This window comes from Phaethon aethereus (genome assembly GCF_964289735.1).
Source record: "Phaethon aethereus genome assembly, chromosome: 12".
In the NCBI taxonomy this organism is placed as follows: Eukaryota; Metazoa; Chordata; class Aves; order Phaethontiformes; family Phaethontidae; genus Phaethon; species Phaethon aethereus.
Window position 1 is genome coordinate 20,486,961 of NC_138588.1, and position 24,046 is coordinate 20,511,006.

At 38.9% G+C, this 24,046-nt stretch overlaps 1 protein-coding gene across 2 annotated transcripts in view; it reads right to left on the bottom strand.

Moving 5' to 3' along the window:
* SCAPER (S-phase cyclin A associated protein in the ER) overlaps positions 1-24,046 on the bottom strand; it is a 132,160-nt gene that overhangs the window by 62,878 nt on the left and 45,236 nt on the right. For both annotated transcript variants that reach the window (XM_082005350.1, XM_082005351.1), the window contains exons 17-18: positions 22,009-22,074; positions 12,147-12,273 (exon numbers count right to left, since the gene is read on the bottom strand). In XM_082005350.1, coding sequence (XP_081861476.1) covers positions 12,147-12,273; positions 22,009-22,074 — 193 coding nt within the window. The remainder of the gene's footprint in view (positions 1-12,146; positions 12,274-22,008; positions 22,075-24,046) is intronic.

Consider the following 24,046-nt stretch of genomic DNA (forward strand, 5'->3'; position numbering starts at 1 on the left):
TTCTTTCCTTTTATCTAGTGTTTGAAGATTCTATCTAAAATGCCAGGGGCTAAGAAATGCAGTTCAAAGCTGCCTTAGAAAAACAAACCAGACAACTGAATCCTGGGCTGGCTCCTCCTTTTTTTTCTCCCTCCACCTTTAAATAAATACAGATATATCTACATGCACATACAAAAACATAGATATATTCACGATTGCAGAAAATCTACACTCTTTGATTAGCCCTCAGACACAAAACTTTACACAGTTAAAATCACTGTAGAGTATACCAAAATAATATTTTCTATTGAAATTAAGAATTTTGTTCCCTGTAATACTTCTCTCTAGTGAAATCAGTAGTATAATAATACCCCATTCCATGTGAAAAATCTCAAATTGGTTTTCAAACATGAGTGGTTTTACACACAATAGAATTTCAAACATCAATGGGAAACTAGTTTAGGATTAAAACACGAGCCAGAACTGGCTCAGTAGCATTTGTATACCATTGGGGGGAGGTATTCATTCACATTAAGGACATATCTATCATGTATTTGTATCAACTCCTCCCTCCTGCATTGCTTACATGTTAAAGCACCCAAGCTCTTTAGGTAATGCTATGCAAGGCCACAGAAAGGAGGAAAGGAGGGCTTGAGAAATGCTGCTTTGCACCTTATCTTGCAAAGCAAAGTGCAAATTCTGAAGCCTTAAAGCTGATTCTGAAGCCTTAAAGATAAGGCAGCTCCTCTGGTTTCTGTGTTTACACCCCACACAGACTAATCTCCATGGCTTCGTCTAGGAGAGGATGCTTACCTAGCATCTCCCCAGCTGCTGAGACGGTAGGTAGGTAAATGGGCCTCATCTTGCAGAAGGTGTTTCACTCCCTGCACGATGTTCAGTACTTGCATGCTCCCCTGTAGAGCTCAGCCTCTAGCATCTAAGCCATTTGGATAGTACCCTTTTTTTCACTGGAATAGTTACAGTATACTATCTGCAACTTCACGTACATTTAGTATAAAGGAAAACAAATATCTAAGTACAACACAAAGAAGGGATGAAAAAGGAAGTGGTTGATATATCACTCAAATGCAACAACAAAAATGAGGCTTACTTTCTTTTTTAATCACATGAAAAATAAAAAAAGAAGAGGCATTTACTATTATACTCTCTGAAAGTACATTATTGACAAGGAACTTAAAATTGGTCCAGGCCTAGGGACAATACCATGACTAAGAAATCAATCCTTAAGCCTGTCCTGCAAACACTAAATGTCACGTGCTCAGAAATTTAACTTCTGTCTATGTACATTATATACTTTACTCATTCTTCTGTTTCCAAACTTCTGCCCATACTGTACGGTAAATGATATTGGATAGGGCTCTTTACTGAGTTACTGTATTATCTCACTGAATAAGACAAACCTTATTCAAACGATCCCCTTCCAAGTTCTGCATTGTCTTTTCAGTTCAACAGTAAATTCACAGAGGCACGCGATTCACACTTCCGTTGCCAAGAACAAGACCCTTACAATCCTGTTTGTGAAGTTTCAAGAGCCAGTGAAAGCCACAAAGGAAAGACAGGTAAACTACTGAATTCCATGTTGTCTGTTTTGCTGTTTTCACCCATGCTAAGCAGCATAATGGGAAACAGCCAAAATTGCTTGGAAAAATAAGAATTGTCCTTATCGATATTGCAAAAGACAGCACTGAGCACTGCAGTACTTGTGCTTATTAAAAATAAATGTTTAGTCTGTTTATAATAACAGGGCATCTAGTAAGTGCATCAATTAAAGGAGGAGAGCAAGGATAAAGATTTAAGTCTCTAATACCAGGAACAACTGCTCCTAGATCTCCATAGATGGCTCCATTAGCCAAGGGCAATTTGACTTTTTCTGAATAATCTCATAAATAGAAGATCTCAAATGACTATATAAAAAGCACCAGTACGTAATCTTGTCTTGTTCTCTCAGAAGTTTATTGGACAAGAAATTGTCCCGTGAGTAGGAAAGTTATAGATCTCTTGCAACACCGAGTCTTAAACCCCTATGGCTGACATTTCACTATTGAAAGCTTTCAGCCGCTAGAAAGCAGCACTGATTTCAGCTGAACTAAACTATGACCAAGTGCAATCAAGCACAACTAAAGATATTAAAATTATGCAGGAGAAGACATATAGAGATGGAGCTACGGTTATTTAAAGACCTGTAGTGCAGTCAAGAGCACCGGAATCCTAAACACAGCCTTCACACAGATTGCCTTGGGTACTCTCTTGTAACCTCTTGGACTATTCGCCCATTACCCCACCCACAGGCCAGCAACAAAAGACTGCTGGGTAGATTAATAATGTGGGTTTGTGAAGTCCCGCGAACATGAGAAGAGACAACAAAGACATGTACAGGTGATATGTTCTCAAGTCAGAAGTGAGGTCTCAAATCAGATGTAGAATTTTACGAATACTTTCAAGAGAATGTGTGTGTATACGTATACCATCAGGCTAAATTAAATAAAAACTTCAGTTCTTTAGAAACTATAATAGTTACTTCATCATGAGCTCTAAATTCGCCATCTGCTCTTTTGCAGAAACGTGCCTGCATACGGCATTTTTCTCATCACTGAGAAATCAGTGCCTGTACTTTAATGATATTAAAACGTATCTCGTCCTGTAAATACTTAATGAAGAAACTCTGCATACCTTGGAATGTATATATAACCATTACATCCATTCTGATGTTACGTATTAGTTCTGAACTGACAGAGAAGGGAAAAAGCCTGGTCTGACAGGAAAAGGTCACAAATAGTACTGCGTAAGTGCACTGGAAGCTAACAACATTTAAATGCATCCCACAGAACCAGAAATCAACACAGCAGTTTTCAACTACGCACACTGCGCACAGTAAATTAACCTCTGAGTAATCTTGGAATAAGTACACTGTAGAGCTTATCTGTGAACTGAACTTGCCTTCTAATACCATTTCCAGCAAACAAGTTAAAAAATAGTCTGTGGCTGACCTCTAGGAACAAGTTCCTATTTATATGTTCATCTTGAGAAAAAGGTTAATCCACAGATCATAGAAACTCTGGGCAAACGAATTACTGATACAAAGCTCCTTCATCCAACCTGCAACACGCATCTGACCTTCTGACTTCTTCCTGGCAGTGACGGGGAATGGCTGTTTGGGTAGAAAGCACTGTCCGAAGAGCTCCTCCAGTGTTCACACTTAGCCTGCTCTTTGAACTCACACGCTGCTACTACTATCAAATCCTCTGCCCTAGTTGATCAGATCAGGTGATGTTTACAGAATCACAGAGTCACTAAGGTTTGAAAGGACCTTCAAGATCATCAAGTCCAACCATTAACCCAGCGCCACCATGATCCCTAAACCATGTCCTGAAGCACCACATCCACACGTTTTTTGAACGCTTCCAGAGATGGCGACTCCGAATGTTTCTACTCCGACTGTTTCTACTACTCGTAGCAGTTTGGATGGTAGATACAGTATAATACCCCATACTCCAGGCTTTGAACACTGCCGAGCCTTCTTCTAACCATGTTTTACTGGCCATCGTTGGCACTCAGTGCTGAACACGTGTACGTTAGAAATCCCTCATCTCCCAGTGAAAGGGTTTAAAGAAGTAAATCAATTTCGAGGAGGGTTACTTCCACCTCAGATTTTCCATCAATTATATCAGCTTCATCAGTTCCTGAGTACAGGCTCTGAGCTCAGGTTCTGTAGTTTCCTAAAGACAGCTACAGACTAGATTAACACTTGCGACAAAGGAAGCATAAATACAGAATTCCCTACGTTACCTTCTGTGTTAGCAAAATTACTAGGTTTTTGGTGGTAAAATACAGAGTTCCAAGGGCCTGAATTCTAGTTTTAGCTTGTAAAACAGACTTACTTTTAAGTTTTGCAATTCAACACACTTTGTAAAGTTTGGATTTTTACTTTAAATAATTTTTAAACTGTTGTAATTCAGCTTTACGTTTGATTAATGACTTCCTTTCACGTGACATAGCTGTAGCTCTGGAACCGGCTACTGCAGGAGTATCCAAAGTTGAAAAATTAATGGATGGATGAAAAAATTAATCCATTCTTTGTATAGAAATACATCATATGTTTAGCTAAAAATGAAACTTGAAGTTATAACTTCTGATAATCTATAAAAAATAAGAGTAGCCACTACTTTCATAAATAACAAAACCCCAAAACGTTGATGAAAGCACAGTTAAGATAGTGTGTGAATCTTTATCTTATTTTTTAAACACTTTGGCCACAAAATGCCCACTGCCCAATATAAAAGGCAGTTTTTTGGTGTAAACCAGCGCACTAAGTATCAAAATTTTCATCTGGCTAAGAGCCAAAAGACACATATCACGTCTAAAACGGAAAGGCAGTAGGTTACGACATGACAGTATCAACGACTCCGCCGGGTCCCACTGCACCATTGCAAGGGTGGAGGTGGAAAGGGCGCAGGACTGATGCGGGGCTCGGGGCCCTTTGCCGGCTTGTTTTCATCCACAGTCATGAATTTGCCTTGCCAGCTTCTGCCAGAGGTCGGCCCTGCTCCTGGTCCCGCGACACTCCTGCCACCGCAGCCAAGCCGAACTGAGGCTCAAGCGCTACAGACTGGTCGCCCCGGTCTGCGCTGCGCGTTAGTATAAAATGTAGACAGCACAAACAACAGTGGTTCATTAATTTGCCTATTTAACTGTGGGAATGTGGCTGCTTCTTTTTTTTTTTTTTAATTAATACTGTGCGTGTGTGTACATCTATTTTTCCTATAGAACACTGTATGATTGCACATTTAAGTCTTGACAGGATATATACTGATTACCTGCCTAAATACCCTACTGCACCAAAACCAGGAAACATGCTGCTATAAGCAGCTCAGTAGGAAAAAAAGCTGTGTAATTTCTAAGCGCGTTGGCACATGAAGTGCTACAGACTTGGCTGTACCTGGCATCAGAAAGATGAAGGCATGCTCCAGTCGGAGCACTCAAATTGAGCAAAACCGGGGCCTGTTTGCCCAATAAAATCGACAATATTTTAAAGCCTGTTTTGAATATAGCTATAACTAAACACAGAACTTTGAGAATTAACATGCTAATTAATTTAGCAAGTAATACCTTGGGCCTTAGAAGTCATATCAGTATTCACCAAATCAAAATCTTATTTAAGCATTTTTCTTCCAAAATCAAAATTTGACTTCTAAATAGACTTATTACCTCTAAGGATTAAAAGGCCACGCTGTTGTTTCTGCCGGTAGTGTCCTCTAGTGGAGAAATGGGAGACAGTAAGTAAACAAGAAAACAGAAGTGGGCTGCTTCACAGGAATCGCCCTGTCAAGGAAAATACAGACACCTCTCGATCACAAATGGGGCTATAAAAGTTTGGCATCTTGACCAAGCTTTTCGTTACTATAATAATGCTTAAATGTAAATATTAAGTAACTTTTTAAAGCTTCAGTCGTATTGAGAAATGCATCTGTTGTGAGGCTAGATACAATAGTTGGTGGAGTGTGTTAAATAACATACAGATAATGTGCCTGTGCGTAGGCGTGCATATGCGTAAGACCACAAAATACAGAGAATGTGGCTGTAATTTGGCTAAAGCCACTAGTCCATGACTTAGGTTAATTCACTGAAACATTAATTTTCATCCTTTTCTTATATAAAAGCCAACCAAAGTAATTTTGCGGGGGTGGGGAATCATCACAGGTTTTTTTTACGATCACAGATTTTTGCCACCATCTTATTCTGCGCTGACCTTTCAAGGCTCCAAAGACAAGAATTACTAATTTTTAAAAGATTACTGAATCTTTTAGAAGTTACTGAATCAAAAAAGCAATGGCTCTGTCTGCTAACACCCCTGCTTCCTTCAAGATACTGATCATCCTTGCCTCTAAGGAGTCTAGCTGATTAACAGAACTAAGTTAAACTTGGATCAACTGTTTTCAACCATAATTTAGATTTAAAATTTGCTGCTTCTAGTTCACACTTGACAGTTTTCTTCAGTTACGAAATAGAAGCTACAAACCTGTCTGCTTTAAAGCTAGTCTGATTTTTCCAGTGACATCACCCAGCATAACACGCACTACTTATTTATGTCACTCTTGCTTAGCTTATGAATGCAAACTTCCTTCACGAGTTTGACTACCAAATTACAGTATCTTGCTTAATACTCATTCAAAACAACAAAAATTATGTGGAGCAATAATGCCCTAACTGGTTCAAATATAATCAACAGCAAGTCAAGGAAAGCTTAAAGATGCATCATGGCCTTTCAGCTGGTCCAGAATTTTATTCTTCTGAAAAATTCAACCCAGCCATTAAATTCAGCATCTTTCAATCCTCTCTTTGATGGCTACACTACTCTGCCACACTAGAAACATGCAGCTACCTAGGTGCTTGAGCCGGCTTCACAGATCTCTTGCAGCACCAAAATGAAATGTACGAGAGTTTGGGAATCCTAAATCCCACTGTATTCTTAAATATACTTAAATAAGTAACAATACCGAGTATTTATAGCAGAGTATTTGTTTCTAAAATCTGTTTTGTCTGTATATACACATATCATACATATATATTTATATACACATACACACACATATACACACACAGAGGAGCAATTTTAAATCTCTGCAGAGACTTTCAATAAAATTTATCACAAACGGTACAAAAGCTTACATGTGTTCCACTCAACACGGCATTTGTTCCATACCTTAGTTCTCCGGCAGTTTTTAATTTGATTGTTTCGGTTTCTGATGATTCAGAGTTTGTATTATCGGGGGGGGGGGGAAAATCAGGCAAAGCTGGCCAGGCAATTCAGTGTGCCTTCCAAAAACTGGCCTATTAATCTTCACACTGGCTATGGTCACCATACCCAATGGGCCTGACAGTTTAGAGAATAAAATATAAATAGAGGGCCTGACTGTGTTGTTAAATCCAACCATTTCTGACAGTCTTTACAATGGGATAAACACTGTCTGTCTACAGTCCCCATGTATTTGAAAGCTACGACAAACGTTTTACTGAAATGTAAATAACTGACATCATGACTGCTGAAGCAGGAGGCTGAAAAAAAATCTATCTGAAAAAATGGCCAAACCAAAAACGTTGCCTGACACAAACCGAACCATTAGCGGTCACTGAAAGAACACATTTTAGAGGTCATAAGCATTGAGATCCGTTTTTTTAAAGTAGTATTAAAACACTGCAGTCAATTAATAGCTCAGATTACACCTTTTCTAAGGAAGTTTATTTTTTCCCCTGAAATTTGTTCCCAGTAAGAATATTATTCTGAATTGGTAATAAAAATAAGTATCCTGAAACTTAGCCTACTGAAAAGCATCTACCTTTAGATTTGTATGAAGGGAGCTGGTAAGTAACTATAAGTGCTGTGACCCAATTTATTAAAAGCCCCCTCTCCTGTTCTTCTGGTTCCATTGTACTTCCACACTTTAACAACTTAATTTGCACTCACTATTATTTACTGAGATTTTTAGAGCACCTAGAGAGCCTGAAGGAGGTTAGGGAGACAGCTATCCTCAACACTGTACAAAATCGTCGTGAGTTTCCTGAACACCAGAACCGGTGCAATCTCGTTTGTTAGGGCTTTGTGCCTTGTGACGGACACGTGAGCCTCAGCTGTAACGTTTGCTTAGGCTGGGACATTTATAAAACCTCTATCCTTCCCCTGCGGCTGCAGCCCTCTCCTCAGGAGCGCATCTGTAAGATCTTCTGTCAAATCACTTAGTTAAAGGAATCTTTCAGCTTACGTTGTGATGAAGACCTTTTTCAAACTAGCGGTCTGATGAGAAACATCATATAAAAGTAATTCCAGCTAAGCAGATTAACTGCTGCACTTGGATTCCAAAAATCAGGAGGTTCCCTCATGATTATATTGAATCTCCGTGTCACACTCCCAGCCAGAAGGACAGGAGACACATTGAGGGCTTGTCTAGATGTCACATGTTAAGTATTGTACAAATTTAACTAAAGTAATTTAACTGCAGTGTTTTAGCTGCAGCTGAGCCAGGTGAAAAGGCTACTGCCCTCAGCTGCTTGTCACCGGCCTTACTTACCACCCGGCAACCTTCCTCAGAATAATGGTGGCTGCCCTCTCTGCCGAGCCCAGACCTTCCACAGTCACCTAGAAGACTTCAAACATTTAAAAGTAGGACTTTTAAAAACTTGACAAAAAAACACCTCTAAAAACAAATTTTAGGAAGAACTTTCGGGAAGTGATGTTCTGTCAGGTCGAAGGATGACCGTCTGAGGGGCGGTAATCTCTGACCCAGGTCAGGTTCATAGCCTTAGAAATAGATGTACTTCAGTCAGTGTAACGTCTACTGTCTATGTAGTAGAAAATGGTTTATTTTTTTTAATCAGTAAATGTCACCTCTATACATTGAGAGAAATAAATGATATAAGCATAAGCAACTTAAATCTGTACCTGTAGTCACACTAACAGGATACAAAGCTTTAAATATACTGCTTTCTGACAGTGTGCCCTACTACAGGACATTTCTGTACAAGTGCTCAAGTCAAACTTGAGCAGTTAATCTGGGATTCCTTGCACATCTGAAACACGCTGATGCTCTCCATAACGGAAGTGCAAAATTAGTCCATCAAAGAATGAACATGTATAAAATCAGAACAACTGTGGCAGAAAAACTGCTTTAGCCCTGCAGCTTCAAACATCAGCTCTGCCTTCTTTAAGAGAGGACATCAGTTTTTCCTTTAGCATCAAAGGCCCATTCATGGGAGATCTTAAACTGAGCGTTATCAGATCTTATTAAGAGCTTGAAGAGTCCCATACGACAATCTGCCAACATCAGGCCAGGGCGTTCTGGTAACATTTGCATGCATTTTGCTGTTGTGTCTCTGTGGGTGTGTTTTTTCAAAATACTTTCAAACAAAGCAGAGGTGAAAGTGAATACAACTTCCTTCCAGGATTTCTGCCAGAAAGATGAGAGACTATGCACAAACCCCAAGGACTGCCTTCCAAAAATTTAGAGCACACCCGAACCAGCACCCTAGCAGTACATCTTGGGGACAGCATACCAGGCGAATACAACGCCATCCGGATTTGTGCCTCTCGCTTGACGTTACTAGCGGAAACAAGGACACATGACCTGAGGGGTACAAATCTATTTAAAACTGGAATGACATTGTGATTTATGACTTTATAGCACCTTCTATGTTTGTTTAATTAAAATACATGTGAAGCACAGGCTGTGTGCAATTAATGGCCATACTCCTTGTCAGATCCTTAAAACCTGCACTTCAACTTGCTTACTTACAAATTCTTGTCTAGCATAGGGTGCAATACTTCTAGCGGTTGTAGAGCTTCATCCAAGTAAGCCAACTTGGACATATCAAGAAGTGTCTGGAGATCTAACAACCACCTGAAGCAGAGCAAAGCAACTAACTCCTTTTTCATTTATTAGCACTCAAATCACGCACTGCATTCAAAGTGAAAGTTGACAATTTTGCTGTGTTGCATGGGGAACCAGCAGCAACCTATGAATTCTGCGTTAATGAGAAGCAGGTAAGGTGCTACAATAAAGAGACAGGGCTTCAAAAAATGCAGTGGTTAAGGTGTATCTTTGCCTGAGAGACAGATTTCTCAAATCTGACTATCTAGAAGATATGTCGATACAAAAAACTTTTAGTTCACACTAAACAAACTCTTCTTGCTGTATTGATGAAGTCACTTGGCCCCAAGTGCAGAATCTGCTTCTGTCACCCAGATCAGGAAGGCATGCAGAACAAAAGCAAGTTTACCACAATAATCATGCAAGCATGCCTCACTCTAGAACGCTCTCAGGTCATAAGAGAAGTTCAGAAGTGAGAAAAAGTCTTTATGAAACACAACACATGTAGACTAGGTCCAAATTGTTAGTCTGATTCAATTCTACCTGAAGGCAAAACCCAGTGAGACAGGGCTGCCGATCTTTTGTGCGTGGCTTTTCTTGTGATTCAAGATCGCATAAAGAATACACTCCCACCCTTTAATGCTGTTCTAGTACAGGCATGGAATTTCTAATGAGCTGAATAACCCTTCCTTCTGTTGATAAATTCAGTGGTATTTGTTTTTCTTATTTACTGTTACCTACAGCAGCTCAGCATCTTATTTCATGGGTTGTAAAACAAATCTTTATTTCCCTGGTGATACTGTATAAATACATTTTTCACTCAGTGTAAGCTATTAACAAAAGAAAAAATCCACTGTTTCACAGTATGACTAAAAAGAGGGGGTTTTGGATCAGTTTTATTTTATAATACTTTTGCATGACTACTACAGAGCCTGAAGAATTTCTAGTAAGTGGCAAGGATCTATTGTGGTGAACCCTGCCCTCCCTCAGGGCAATTCTTTATTCAACCCAGGCCATTAGCAAGGGTAAATCAATGTTATCAGCTCACACACAGTGACAGCTTGTGTGGTTCCCACTCCCTCATTCCTCCCCCCACATTACGGTATATTTTTATGCTCTCCAGGGAAATTCAATTAACAGTGTCAGTCTCCTCCTCTCAGTCGATGACTGACACCATCAAGATTCTTTTCACCGCCCATGGACATGTAAGATGTGTCTGCTGATTCCTTGGCTTGCACGTTAACAGGAGAATTACTATCCACTTCTATAAATGACCATGTACGATCTGTGCCGTAAACACACTGACAGCTATTGAAATCAATCTTTCTTGACCTTATTGATTAGGACACTCAGATATAATAGCACTTCTTCGGTGGTAATGTTTTGGGGGTAAAAACCCAAATGAACAACAAAATAATGCATGCCTATTAATTCTACCAAATTTATCTTTAACTTCCCCACTGCGGACTCAACAAACAGTAAAACGTTACGAACAATTAACGATTCACGTTTAGCTGCAATTCATGTCTCATTTAAAAAAAATCTCAGAAAACATCTACTGATGAAAGGCCGGATACAACATCACTTCCCAAAAACATTTTCCAATGATTATTTAGATAACTTTCAAAATAGATACATCTTTTTATAGTCTTCAGGCAACACATGATTTCTGTATTTTGAAATAAATAACAGATGAATTTTTCAATAATTAACGCAAATGCTGCAAAATTTGAAAAAGTCACAACTCTCTCAAAAACACCATTAAACTTGATCAGCAGCTCAAAGTAACTAACAGAATACATGTCAGAACCCCATGCCTCCCCAGGCAGCATTTAGTATTTAAAAGCATAGGCTATTAGCAATTGTGTTCCACATTGACTGAGCAGTGAAAAGCATCGAGCAGAGTTCTCATCTTTACAAACACCACAATGAACCACAATGATGCAACCCCCTCCTCAGATTTTGTTAATTTGGTTTCTCTCAGAACTAATTTTCATGATTTCTTGAATACAGATACAAAAAGTTCCTAATGGTTAGAGAGAGAACAGAACATCATGCTCCAGCTGAAAACTCAAATACTGTGGTCCTAATAGAGAAAAAATGCACAAAGCACTGAGGCAGGAGACTGGCCATGACGAAACAGTAAAAAAGATGCAAATGCTATGCTATCAATTAAAAAAATCCAACATTTACCATAAACCAGAACATGCAAACATAGCATTTTGAAAAAATTCAAAACATAGAAATACCCCATATATATGCATATCATACCTTCCTCCTCCATCAAAGACCTACCAGCTTTGCTGTACTCTGAGAAAACTCAACAGATTTGTGCTCCCTCAAAACTCAGCCATAACTCCACAATATGGTGGCTGTGACAGCAAAGCTGGCTCCAATTCTCTCCTCTCTTCTCTGCTCATTGTTTTGGCCCCTTATTGTAAAAGCTGTGGGCACACACTATAAATTAGATGCCTGAGATGGCCCAGGTTAAAAACAATCCTAACGAAAATACAGTGGAAGTACAGCTTGTCGTTAACCAGATGATCTAGCATCAGTCAAGCGTGTTTTCACCACTTCTGCAAAACTGCCTATCTAAAATCTGATGTCTAAATAAAAGCATCCACTGCTGCAACCACCACAGAAAAGTGTAATAGCAGACACTGCTTGTTGCACAGAGGTCATGCATTCATCAACACATTTAAAGCATTCCCAAATCCAAACTGATGACATTAGAGCGCAACACAGTTTACAGGTTAATCATAACATATATAGTAACAGCCACAATACCTCTTTCTCCAGAATACGGGAGATCTCTCCTAAAGTCCTGTCCAGAGCAGAAACCTTGTTGCTCCCCAACGAACAGCTATCCTGCATTTGGAGGTGCTTTAAAAGGTCTTTTGCTAATCGCTGTAACCTTCAACATTAAGCAGAAAACAAAGAGCAGTTAAAGCAAAAGCTCTCCTGATTATGTAAGCTTTTAACGTTGTAATGGAACTCTGCTAACTGAATTTTAATAAGGCAATCATGAAAATCTGTGTAAAATACTATCATCATCTATACTGAACAGCATATAAAATATGCAAGGAGACACAGTCAGCTTAGAGTGCCTATGACGTTACATCATCTACTTTTTCAGGGAAATGGCACAGAAATAGCGCGAACAGTACAGACATAAAGGCACTTTTTTATTAGCTACATGTTTGTTTCTGTTGGTCAATAGAGTTAATTTCCCTATTCCCCCTCCACAGTTTATCCTGCTAGTTTTTGCCACCTTCATTTTCAACGTGGTTTCGTCCTCCTCTTCCTCCTTCATTCAATCTTTTCTGCCCACTTAGCTGAGCAGTTCACTCTTGAGATGAGTAAGGGAAACGGAACAGCAGACTACTTGGGTAACTTCTTATAGGCATCATAAAAGAAATGGCTCTTTAGAGTTATTCGAATAAGTGGAAAGTAGTGACTCTGCAGACTACCTCAGAAAGGGTATTTTATTAATGAGGGTCAGTAATGAAGCCAAAATGTAGGAGAGAGGTGGGAGAGATGTAGACACACGTGTGTTAGGATTCATTTCAGTTTTACACATCCACATCTGGGCTATTTACCCATGCTCTCCTGCTAGGCAGCGAGGAGAAATATGCAGTTCTAAGGCACCACTCATCTCACCCTAAGGTCTAAAATAAAACAGTCAAAAGATACTCATAATGTATCCTCCTTTTCCCTGAATGTGAAGTCAGTAACTGGCTCAGATGTAGACATCTACATCTGCAGATGCCTTAAGATGGATGATACAAACGCTAAACAAAGTCCCTTAACTGAAGGCTGAGAGAAGTAGGGAGGAAGTATCATTCAGTATTTGCCATGTATTTGTCAACCGTTGCCTTAGTATCTTCTACTGGCTGTTCTTAATGGCAGGCTCAACTTATGGTGGACCTTTGGTTTGGTCTGTTGAGGACTTTGTACTGCAAGTGGGAAAAAGCTGGTAACTGAGCAGGATGAGTGGGAGAAATGCTGTTGTGACTAGAAGCGAACTTAGCTCTACAGGAAGGAAAAGAGAGGGGAAGGGTATCAATGCGTATCATAAAATGGCAGATCATTAGTGTAAAAGGGCCAGAAAGCATTCACAAAGTGTCCACAGAGTAACAGCAAAGAGAAAATTACATTAACTAGACTCCGAGAGGCAAGAAAGGAGACGGAATGGCTGGGGAATGTACCACAACAGTCACACGTATAAAAAAACCCAACAAAAAACCCCATCAGAATATTCATTTGGTGCAAGAATAGAGAGTTCCCACTTAATCAATAGGAAACAGGTACACTGTACCTTTTCTTTGAAAAAATTAAGAGCTTTTATTAAAAGCTTTCAAGAGACTCTGAAAATACATATATGTTTTTAAAGTATAAATAAAAACAATTTGCAGAATTTTAAGTCTTGGACTTCTTATCATCTGGTCAGCTGAATCCACTAATATTCAGCCACGATTTTTCTATGACAAGAAAAATAAAGGGAGATTACATCCTGATGAGATTTTCTGCACTGCTATTTCCTCTGTGGAAAATGAGGTTGGAGGAAACCTCTGTCTAACTCAGTAAGCCATGAGCTAAAATGGGAAAGAAAATTAAAAGCCAAAAACACAAATAACTGCAGGACTTGGACAGCAAATCAGATGACCACTAACTCTGCTGAGCGTAAGGAGCGGATTGCAGCACCAATGAAAAGTCGAATTGCTGCAGTCCCGGAAGGTGATCTGGAAGCAGCGTATTTCAGGTATTCTCACAGACTGTGATTTAGAATGGTTATTGCCCTGGTAATATCCTAGTGCATGAAGCAAAAACACAGACTTTCTCCCTTCAAGACAGCTACCCAAATTCCATGATTAAAGCCTGTATAAAGCACCGAAAAACCCCACCACGCTATACTGTAACTTTATCCGACAGAAGACAGCAAGACGGGTTTCCATCTGCTTCATTTAACATCAGAGGAATGGAATTCAACCAGGATAACCACAGAGGCTAAAGGAAGGGACTTTCCCAATCTACATCAGACATCAGTATACAAAATGTGTAACGTTTATCAGAACACTACTCACATGGACTCAGATAGAAAATATTCGGATTAGATTGTTATTTCTGTTGACAAATTCCCTTTCTGTCTCTTCAGTCTATAAAGATGCTACATAAGTTAAACGTCATGTTCAGTTTCTGTCCTCAGTTTCATAATAAAAAAAATGCTGTACAACACATTAACTCTCAAGGAAAAGCTTCTAGCTTTCCATTTCTTCTAAAAGTCTTTCTGGACAATTTTATCGAAACTCAAACTTTTAAACTGTGTGTTCAGCATCATACAGTAAGAAACATGAAAAATAAATTTCCAGTTCTGCCACATAAAGAATTACCTCTTACATCCTCATAACCTACTGCATGTTGGTTGTCTGCCAAAAAAAGGTAACATATTCTAGGTGATCACCCAGGGAAGAGAAGGGAAATAAAAACTCTACCCTCCCACTGTGTGAACTTTGTGGAAATTATTTTAATTTAATATTCTTTATACTGATTTCTTGGCAATGTCAGAGACATAAGAGTAATTTTAGGACTGTTTCAAAGGACTAGAAATCTATGCAAGATGAGTTGTGCTTGGAGATAGAATTTATCATTGCTATGAACAGACTTGGAAAGAGAGAACTCTTTGTACATATCGTACTCCTTGTACACTCTTTGTATGCACTGTAGATTAATCGAGCATGGTATCAACACCTGATCCAGTGACTACATGGAAAGACTGTTGAGTCCAAATTCACACATTTCCAGACAATTATTTAATCTTCCTTCTGTCCCCCAATATTCATTCCTCCAATGCTTACAATGCCGTATGGGGAATGATAAATAACTGAAAATGTACTGAGCTAAATAAAAGGGAAAGTTAATGTCTTTTTATCTACATCTCACTAATTAAGATTTTAGTATTGCCCACAAACAGAATGCAGAAGAAATATCATAAAGAACATAAGGCAATTGATTCGTCTTGGAACATTACCATAACGTAAACTTTAATAAATAGTGTGGTCAGCAAATGCAAATACATTAAGTGATCTTTTTGCACTGCAAATGGGAAAATGAGGGATATTCATATTAAAGGTTTGTGTAGCAAATATATAAACAAAATTTAAAAAAAAGTATTGTATGAATTAAGGGTTTCTTTTTAGCGTGGGCTAAATATTTTTGGCAGGTTTAATATATTTTATAAGCTAAAGGAAAAAGATCTCTGTTAATGTTTATAGGCCAAATTTCGTCTGTAGAAAAAAAGCCTGGAAATAGTAACATCAATGTATTTCAGCACTTCCACATTTAAATCCATCATTTCTTGGCTGTACACTGAACGTATACAGGGAAGGGTTAGTACAACTGGGCAGAGCGCTGGGTTCTGTGCGGCTCCTGTACGGAAGGAGCAGTTACTCCTCCTGTACGCTCCTGCCGAGGGCGGCCAGATGCCAGCGGGACACACAGCCCCGATTCTTCCTGATGCAGCCCGTGCCTGGAGAGAACTGAGAAAGTCTGTGGCAGCTCCTGCCCAGCCCGAAACAGGGAGTTACGCTGTATGCTCTTAAAGCAACGTACAGCCCCCGCACCATTCTCTGCCGCCTGCGGTTTGGCCCCCTGCAGTAAAACTACGCACGGCGGCACACGTGGCACACTCCGCTCGTGCTAAGTGCACAACGGAGAACACCATCCTACAGCTTTTACATAGTCCCAAACACTGCTAGACGTGAAACATCTGAATCTGCAGCTTCACACCAACTCCTTTAGTTTTTTGAAATGGAAGCTATTGGAAACATGATAAAAAATTCCTATAAAGATTATTTTCTAAATTTACTTATTTGAATGCTCTAGCAATTCTATGATGATGAAATCTACCGTCCACACAATCACAAAGCAGGTATTTATCTTTTTTTAAAGTTTAATTTAATTTTATTTACACTTCTGCTTTTCTATAGTTCATATAGCTGTTTGGAAACTAAATTTTGCACAAACACTTCCAGCTTCAGAGATTATCTGATTTTTCCCAGTAATCAGTATTTTGGCATAATACCTTATAACTGGACTCACTGGACTCTCCCTACTACACCAAGAAAACCTACAAGGTAAGTTTATCTTGTGAAGGCACTGATATACCCTGAGGCAAATAAGAAAGAACTATATTGCTAAAGGCATTTAGCTTTGGGCCTCTGCAAGAACAAACTTCACACTACATTCCCACCTGTTCTCCAGCAAACTCTTACAGGAAATAATTTTTCATTTCCTAACTTTCCTCTTTTTGTGCTGCAGTCCTTTTTCCGTATAACAGTGGTTCCCACTTCCATACTAGCTGAAGTGTCCCTTTACATAGTTTAAAAAAAAGGGTAAGTAAAAAAACCCCAAAACCAAAAAACCTAAAACAAACAAAAAAACCTCAAAAACACGAAAAAAACAATTCCTTCTTGCATGAGGAGAGCCTGGCTAAAGTATTAGACTAGGGGGTTAATTCTTCTTTCCTGCAATTCTGCTAACTCCATTTAGGCATATGGCACTCTTTCACTACCTTCTGTTCCCTGTCTGTATTAAAGGATGACAATTACACTTTGCTACCTGCAGATTGCTGTAATGCTGAAATAGATGGCTTTTGGATTAGAAGATACTAAGCAGACGTACTTAACACTCAAATTTTGTGAAAACCTTTTCCTTCCCTTTTAAAAATGTGCTCTGGTGGACACCAGCGAATGCTGCAAACAGAAAGAGCTGTCACCGACACACCTTTTGACAGGCTAACTTAACACACTGGACACTAAATAATTACGTTCACATCAGTTCCCAGAGAATACGAATTAATACTATAAACCCATCAAGAGTCCACCAGCGTTTATAAAATGACCTAAATGCTACCAGTGACCAACCAGCTGATGCACAGTGGAGACTGGCTGCTCCCAGGTGAGAATGTCACCTGGGAAAGTCCTTTTCCTCAAAAGTCCCTCTTGTCATATGAAATAGTTCAGAGAGCAAAATACCCACCAAATGAGGCAGTATTTGGAATTATTTCAACCCACGCATTAACTGACATCATTTTTTAATAGATACTAAAAAGAAAAAAAAAAAAAAAAATCTCTTACAGACATCCTTTAGAACTCTTGTTTCTAAAAGAGAACTACTTAGAGCCTTTCACAATCCCACTCAGGAATCAAGATTCAGTACTGTGAAACTGAAAAAGCTATACACACCACGTACATCAGTCAGGATAAACCCTGTCTGCTTATTGATATTAGTGTATTACCCATGTAAAGCTTAGAAAGCACTTGGATCAGTGCTTCCTTAGCGCAAAAGGTTCTGCAAACCATAAACGAACAAGAACTACTGAAACAATCTATCAGCTGCAGCAGGAAATCAGTGGTCTCATAATATTAAGGTGGCTTAATCTTAAAGGTGATCTAAAAAGGCTTTTTACCTGCCAAAGACTAATTCTGGGTTCTGCCTTTCTTCTGTAGCAACTGACAACTTGACTAAGAACTAAAATCAGATAAGAAATTGCATTCCATAAATGGTTTTAGTTGTTTGCAAAGACACAATCAATTTGGGAGGAGAGGAGGGAGCAGAGAAATGTGGCATAAGCAAGAAAGCATAAGAGAAAGTTATATTTAATGATTTCATTCTAAAACACATTTGCTTCTGTTAGGTAAATAAGTAAATCTACCAATTGTATCACATTTTAAATGGAATAAAAAAAAAAACTTTTTCACTTTTAAATTCCACAGCCCACCAAGTTAAAAAGTATTCACTGTTCATTAGTGCACTTCCACTCCAATCTGAATACCTCAAACCTTCCTTTAGAATAAACAAAAAGTACTGGCATTTGTTTTGACGCAAAGAACACATTTAGCACTCTCAGTTTTCACCCACTGTGATGTGACTTTTCTCAGGAACTTTGCAGATCTCCTGAGTGCATGTGTTGGATAGCTGTTAAGACTCCTAGTATTGGCAAGAGTTTGCTCTCTCTCAGCCCGGTACAGTAGCAGTTACTATTAGCTCAAGGCGGAGTACACCACGTTCTGGCTAAAAAGGCAATAGTTAACTATTTTCATAGCTTCTCAATGCAATAATATTTCAGTGGAGATCAACTACTGTTTGTTCCTTTTAGCTAATCCTTCTTCCTATTGTTCTTGGTTAAGTCGGATTCTGTACTTAGTTCTGTTTCAAAGCTGTTTTCCTATTAATTTTGCCAGTATTAAGAATATGTTTCTCCATGTAAACAGATAGGGTCTGGGCTTCAACTCTTGCCTCACGAAATTTCTCGCTCTCTTATCCTTTGCCTTACAGAAAAAGATGAAACTACCCTTCCCCATCCTTCTTCCATGTTGTGTCGTGTATTGTGTAAAGTAAACAAATTTTAACAGAAATAAACTAGGCTTCTGGTTGACTTGTAGACAGTCCTCTCTTCTTCAACAGTCAGTTCAGACTTGAGCTCCCATTGTTACCCCCTTTATTTCAAAGAAGCTTGCAAACATTTGAGCCCTCATGGCAGGTAAAAAGTTGTGCAATGTTGGAAATAACAATACCTATGACATCTGAAACTATGTTCTAAACATTTAGGTGTAAGCATTCGCTAGATCACTAGATTTCTACATGAAGACTGCAAAAGAAAGCTCACAGAAGACCTGTGATCAAGGCGAGTTACGCAGTGGCCATTATGCCAGTTCACGTCTAAAAGGGTTCAGCCCCAACAGTGGCAATGAAGGAGGAAAATGAGAAAGCAGATGGAACAGAAGATCCTGCCTGAAAGCACAGTAGCATTTCATTGAATAAAGAGAAATTAAAATGTTAAATTCAGGCTCTGTCAAGAGATTAACAAAAAACCCCCCAACTGAGTTTTTGTTGCACTGCAATTGAGACACAACCGACCAAATTACATCACTGATAATCAGAAGTCAGAAAGAAACTAAAGTGGAAGCACTACTGCTTATCAGTCTTTTCAGAGTCACACAAACAACCCACATTTCTACTTTCTAATAACTGGACCCTAATTTTTTATTTTCCGGTAGCAAAGAAAAGCAAAACACAGAAGCTACAAATCTAGAAGTCTTAATCTGCCATGAAACTAATCTTGAAAATTGAAGTGCTGATTAAGAAACAAAGCCAACAGAACCTTCTTCCCCAATGCGTTTATGCCGGTGTGCCATCTGCTGGAGACGTTTCATTTTCATACGTCAAACCTCAGTGATGGATTTTTATTATTTTAAAATACATACTGAGATTCAACAGCAGGTTTTCAAACTATTGACAAGTCTATGTGAAAGATAAGGCATACAGGCTAGTTGTATATACAACCAAAGAAGCCTAACAGCAAGGATCTGAACATCTTAGCCAACAGCAGCTGACAAAAAATGCTGCCTTCAAGTATATTGGCAATTTATGAGTGATGGAAGCAACCACAAAACATACAAGATCTGGTATAGGTTATTACCTCAGTCTGAAGACAAATATCCCCAAGGTAGTTTTAAGTTCAGGATGAAGGTATTTGAATCCAGCTGTTGAGACACGACAGCCTCTTGACTGACCTGCCACAGACTTTGTGAGCACAACTCTAAGAAAGGCATACCATCTGCCCACTACCCTATTTAACAATGAACTGTAAATGGACGTCTCAGGAACATTAAGAACAGGACACGCATACATAATCTTCTTTACTAATCTGTTTCTCGTCACCATTTTCAGCTTAGGAATCTCTTGGGCTGGATGTACTTCCCAGAACTGCAGTAATGCAGGTAAACTTTTAGGATCTGTGTGATTTTTGTCAATGAGTTCCATACATCTAATTGCACACTGCATGAAGAACTGCTGTCTTTAGTTTCTTTTGAACCTGGCTCCATCTTCATTCTGTGCTTCCTCATTCTTGTACAGGGAAGGACAGCAAACAATCAACATGCATCTTTTCCATGCTATTTATGACCTCACAGACCTCTGTAATACATCCCCAATTAAAACTTCATCCCATTTTTTCTCCGTAATGGGAAGTACTAGCTTACAAAGTCTATATAACAGAAGTTATACCAGAAATTACTACAGATTTCCCTTCCTGCCCTCTCTGAACCTTTAACAATTCTAGCATATCCTTTCTGAGATGAAGAACCAGAACCGCACATAGGATTCAAATATATGTAGATGACATAGGCATTTGTACATAATGACATTCTTTGTTCTGGTTTTGCTCCTTTCTAAGTGATTTTCATAGAATCACAGAATCATTAAGGTTGAAAAAGACCTTTAAGATCATCAAGTCCAACCGTCAACCCAACACCACCATGCCCACTAAACCATGTCCCAAAGTGCCACGTCTACATGTTTTTTAAACACCTCCAGGGATGGTGACTCCACCATTTCCCTTGGCAGCCTGTTCCAATGCTTGACCACTCTCTCAGTGAAGAAATTTTTCCCAATATCCAATCTAAACCTCCCCTGGCGCAATTTAAGACCGTTTCCTCTTGTCCTATCGCCAGTTACTTGGGAGAAAAGACCACACCCACCTGACTACAACCTCCATTTTAACAAAGTATTGCCTTTAACTGCTAAGAGTACTGAGCCGATCATTTCTTGGAACTACCTATCACTCCTGTGAGTTCAAAGCCCCCACTTTGCATGTGAAAATGTAATTGAGTTCTGCCTTCTTCCTCCATCATGTAGCACTTCATATACACTGGATTTCACCTACCATTTTTCTGCCGAGTCACTCACTCTCTTCAAAGTTATCATTCAGCATCAGCTCTTGTCCGTACTATCCTTAGTATCTTTGCATCATCTTCACCATCAAACTCTGTCACCTCACTGCTTGCCCTTTTTTCCCCAAGTCACTTGTCAGTTGAACATCGTAGGACTGCAGAACCTATTCTGATAGGACTGATCATATACTCCACTTCTTTTCAGTTTTTTAACTGATTTCCATTTATGCTACAGCTATATAGTTTCTTTTAAGATCTTTGGTGATAGACCTTATCAGAAGCTTTTTGGAAAGCCAAATATTTTGCATCTTTTGCCAACCAGTTTCAAGGAATCAGAATGCAGAAGCTGAGCAATTTTCTGTTTCAAACTATGGAGGAGGATAGGAGTGACAATAGGTCTTGTTGTAAATTTACCATCCAGCTATTTTCATCTGTGCCTTATCCTAGACAATAAAAAGGTCTACTCTTTAAAAAGCTCGATGCCAGATTAAGACATCTGTGCATTAAATATCTGTGCTTTCACCATATGAACTTTTGTTTCTGACCAAATGGAGGCCAAACCTAAGATTTTCAGTCCCAGAATTCCAGTGCCAAATTTTCACCACCAATCTTGAAGTGCAAAGTGGGAACCTTCTTGCCTCCAGGTAAGAAAAGGATGGGCGTATGTTCTCTTTACTATTGCAGCTTACATGACTTAAGATATACAGTGCCTTCAGAAAAAAATGCATTTATAAGATCTGACCTTTTGTATTAAAAACTGACCTGTTATTCAGGAGGGCAATATGCCCCATATTGAGTGGGAACCTCACCATACCTGCTCCACTGGAAATTTCAGCAGCACTTCCGCTAAGGGGCGCGGGGGGGTGCGGCACAGTGGGGGAGGTGAATGTCTAAAATATATAAACTTAAATGCTTACTTGGCTTTAAATGGAGAATCAGACACAGCATTTTTTGCTTCCATCAAACTCTCATATTCCTTTGCCCTGGAGGAGAAAATATTCATTATTATTGACTATTGTCTAAAGTGTACAGTATGTAATACCAGCAAGATAATTCTAACTTTTGGGGGTTTTGTATTTCATAGTAACGCACGGCATTTCTGTCAAATCTGCCCCGTCATAATCCATACTGATGCTTAACTATTGGCCATTAACAATTTATGATTAGTATTACTACTTTAGAATAACATCAGTACAAAAATGGTGTATTTAAGTTGACTTTCCCAATGGTAGAAAATGGTACAAGTGCTATATGCAATTGCAGTAACTTACTGCTTATTATAAAATTATCACATTCATCTGATGAACATCTTAGTAATTTAGACATGTAATGCAGATCAGAAGATCACTACCTCACAGAGATTATAATTAACATACAAATAATTTGTTATATTTACAGGTACAGCAGTATTTTTTATGTAACTAATGACTGTACGGTAATCTAATGAACCTTGTTAGGCATACAGCGTAGAAGTAAACATCTCCACGAATGACTGTTTTACTGCTGGGAATAGAAACGCAAACCTCTGCAGTCCCTTAAAAATATTATTTACACTGGCCATACGCCAAAAAGGAGGAAGAGGGAGACGAGACTTTTTCCCCACTGCTTACTCTGACTCCAGCCAACCTCTGCCAACAGGTGAAAATCATCCCCAGCTCCAAAACAGGATTCACAGTGGTAATCCTGTAACCTTTTATAACGACATATGCACACACAGAAAAACTAATCCAGAGACTACAGCGTTGCAGAAAAATTCAATTCTCAGAGACAGAGCCCTGTGATGAAGAAACATCCAGCAGGCAGTAAAAACATTTAGCTGTTAAAAATATTTGATCCGATAAAATTGCTCTTTTGATTTTTATTCTGAAATGAAGATGGAACGCGAATTTCTAGGGATCCCACGGAGATCGGCTGTTCAAGTCCCTTGAGGTTGTGTTGTCAGATGAACAAGGGACAACATCATTCACGGCTTGGAAAATTCTTCAAAAAAACCTGTATACACACACCTGAAGGAAACTTGACTGGCATGCTGGAATAAATCTGTGATTAGGTATGTGATCTGCCTCTACCACGAGCACCCATAACAAGCCCCAGAGGAAAGTGCCAAGTGCCCTTCAGGACAGAAGTAGAAGAAAAAAAAATCTGCCGCAGGGCAACTTTCACCCATAAATAGGTGTTTCCTATTGATTTCCAAGGTATTCTGAATGCTAACTGCTGTCAGCTGACATTCCTGCCAACTTTACAAGTGTCCAATTGTTTTTTTCAAATCTAAGATTTTGGCAATGGCTTCCAATGTGAAATGTGTTTCATTGCTGCACCGCAAAAAAATTATTTAGTAAAGATTTATTTTCTATTATGACTCTCAGGTACGTATACTAAACGTTTCTTTGTGTTTTCTGTTCACCCAAGTGGATCGTTTTCCAAAGCTACTCAAATTTTCCCTTGGCTTGCTTAATCTATACAACTTATGCTACATGCAAATATTGTTACATTACCACTAGCTCTGATTTGTGGATCATTAATAAAGCTATTAATCAAAACTGAATTTAGTATTAAACATGAAGGTGAGATTCCTTTATTAACCTTTTGCCTTCTTTCCTGCTGCTTAGCCAGAAACAACACATTTCAGCTTTGAGTTTTGTACAGACAAGTCAGTCAAACGTGAATAATCACCTAAAATGAACACGACTGGAGTGCTTTAAATCCACTGCAAAGCAGATCTCCACCGTATCTACTTCCTAGCTGGTAACTACACATCTATTGCTTGAGGTTAGCTTTCATCAAGCTTTCTTTGCCATGCAGGTACCAAAGTAATCTTCTGATAGCAGCTCATACATGTTAAGCTAAGATAATTTACTTAGCTATATATCAGTTGTTAACTACAGCACCAGTTTAATGGCTCAGGATTATAAATAAGACTAACAAAACTTCTCAACATATCTAATAACCCATTGA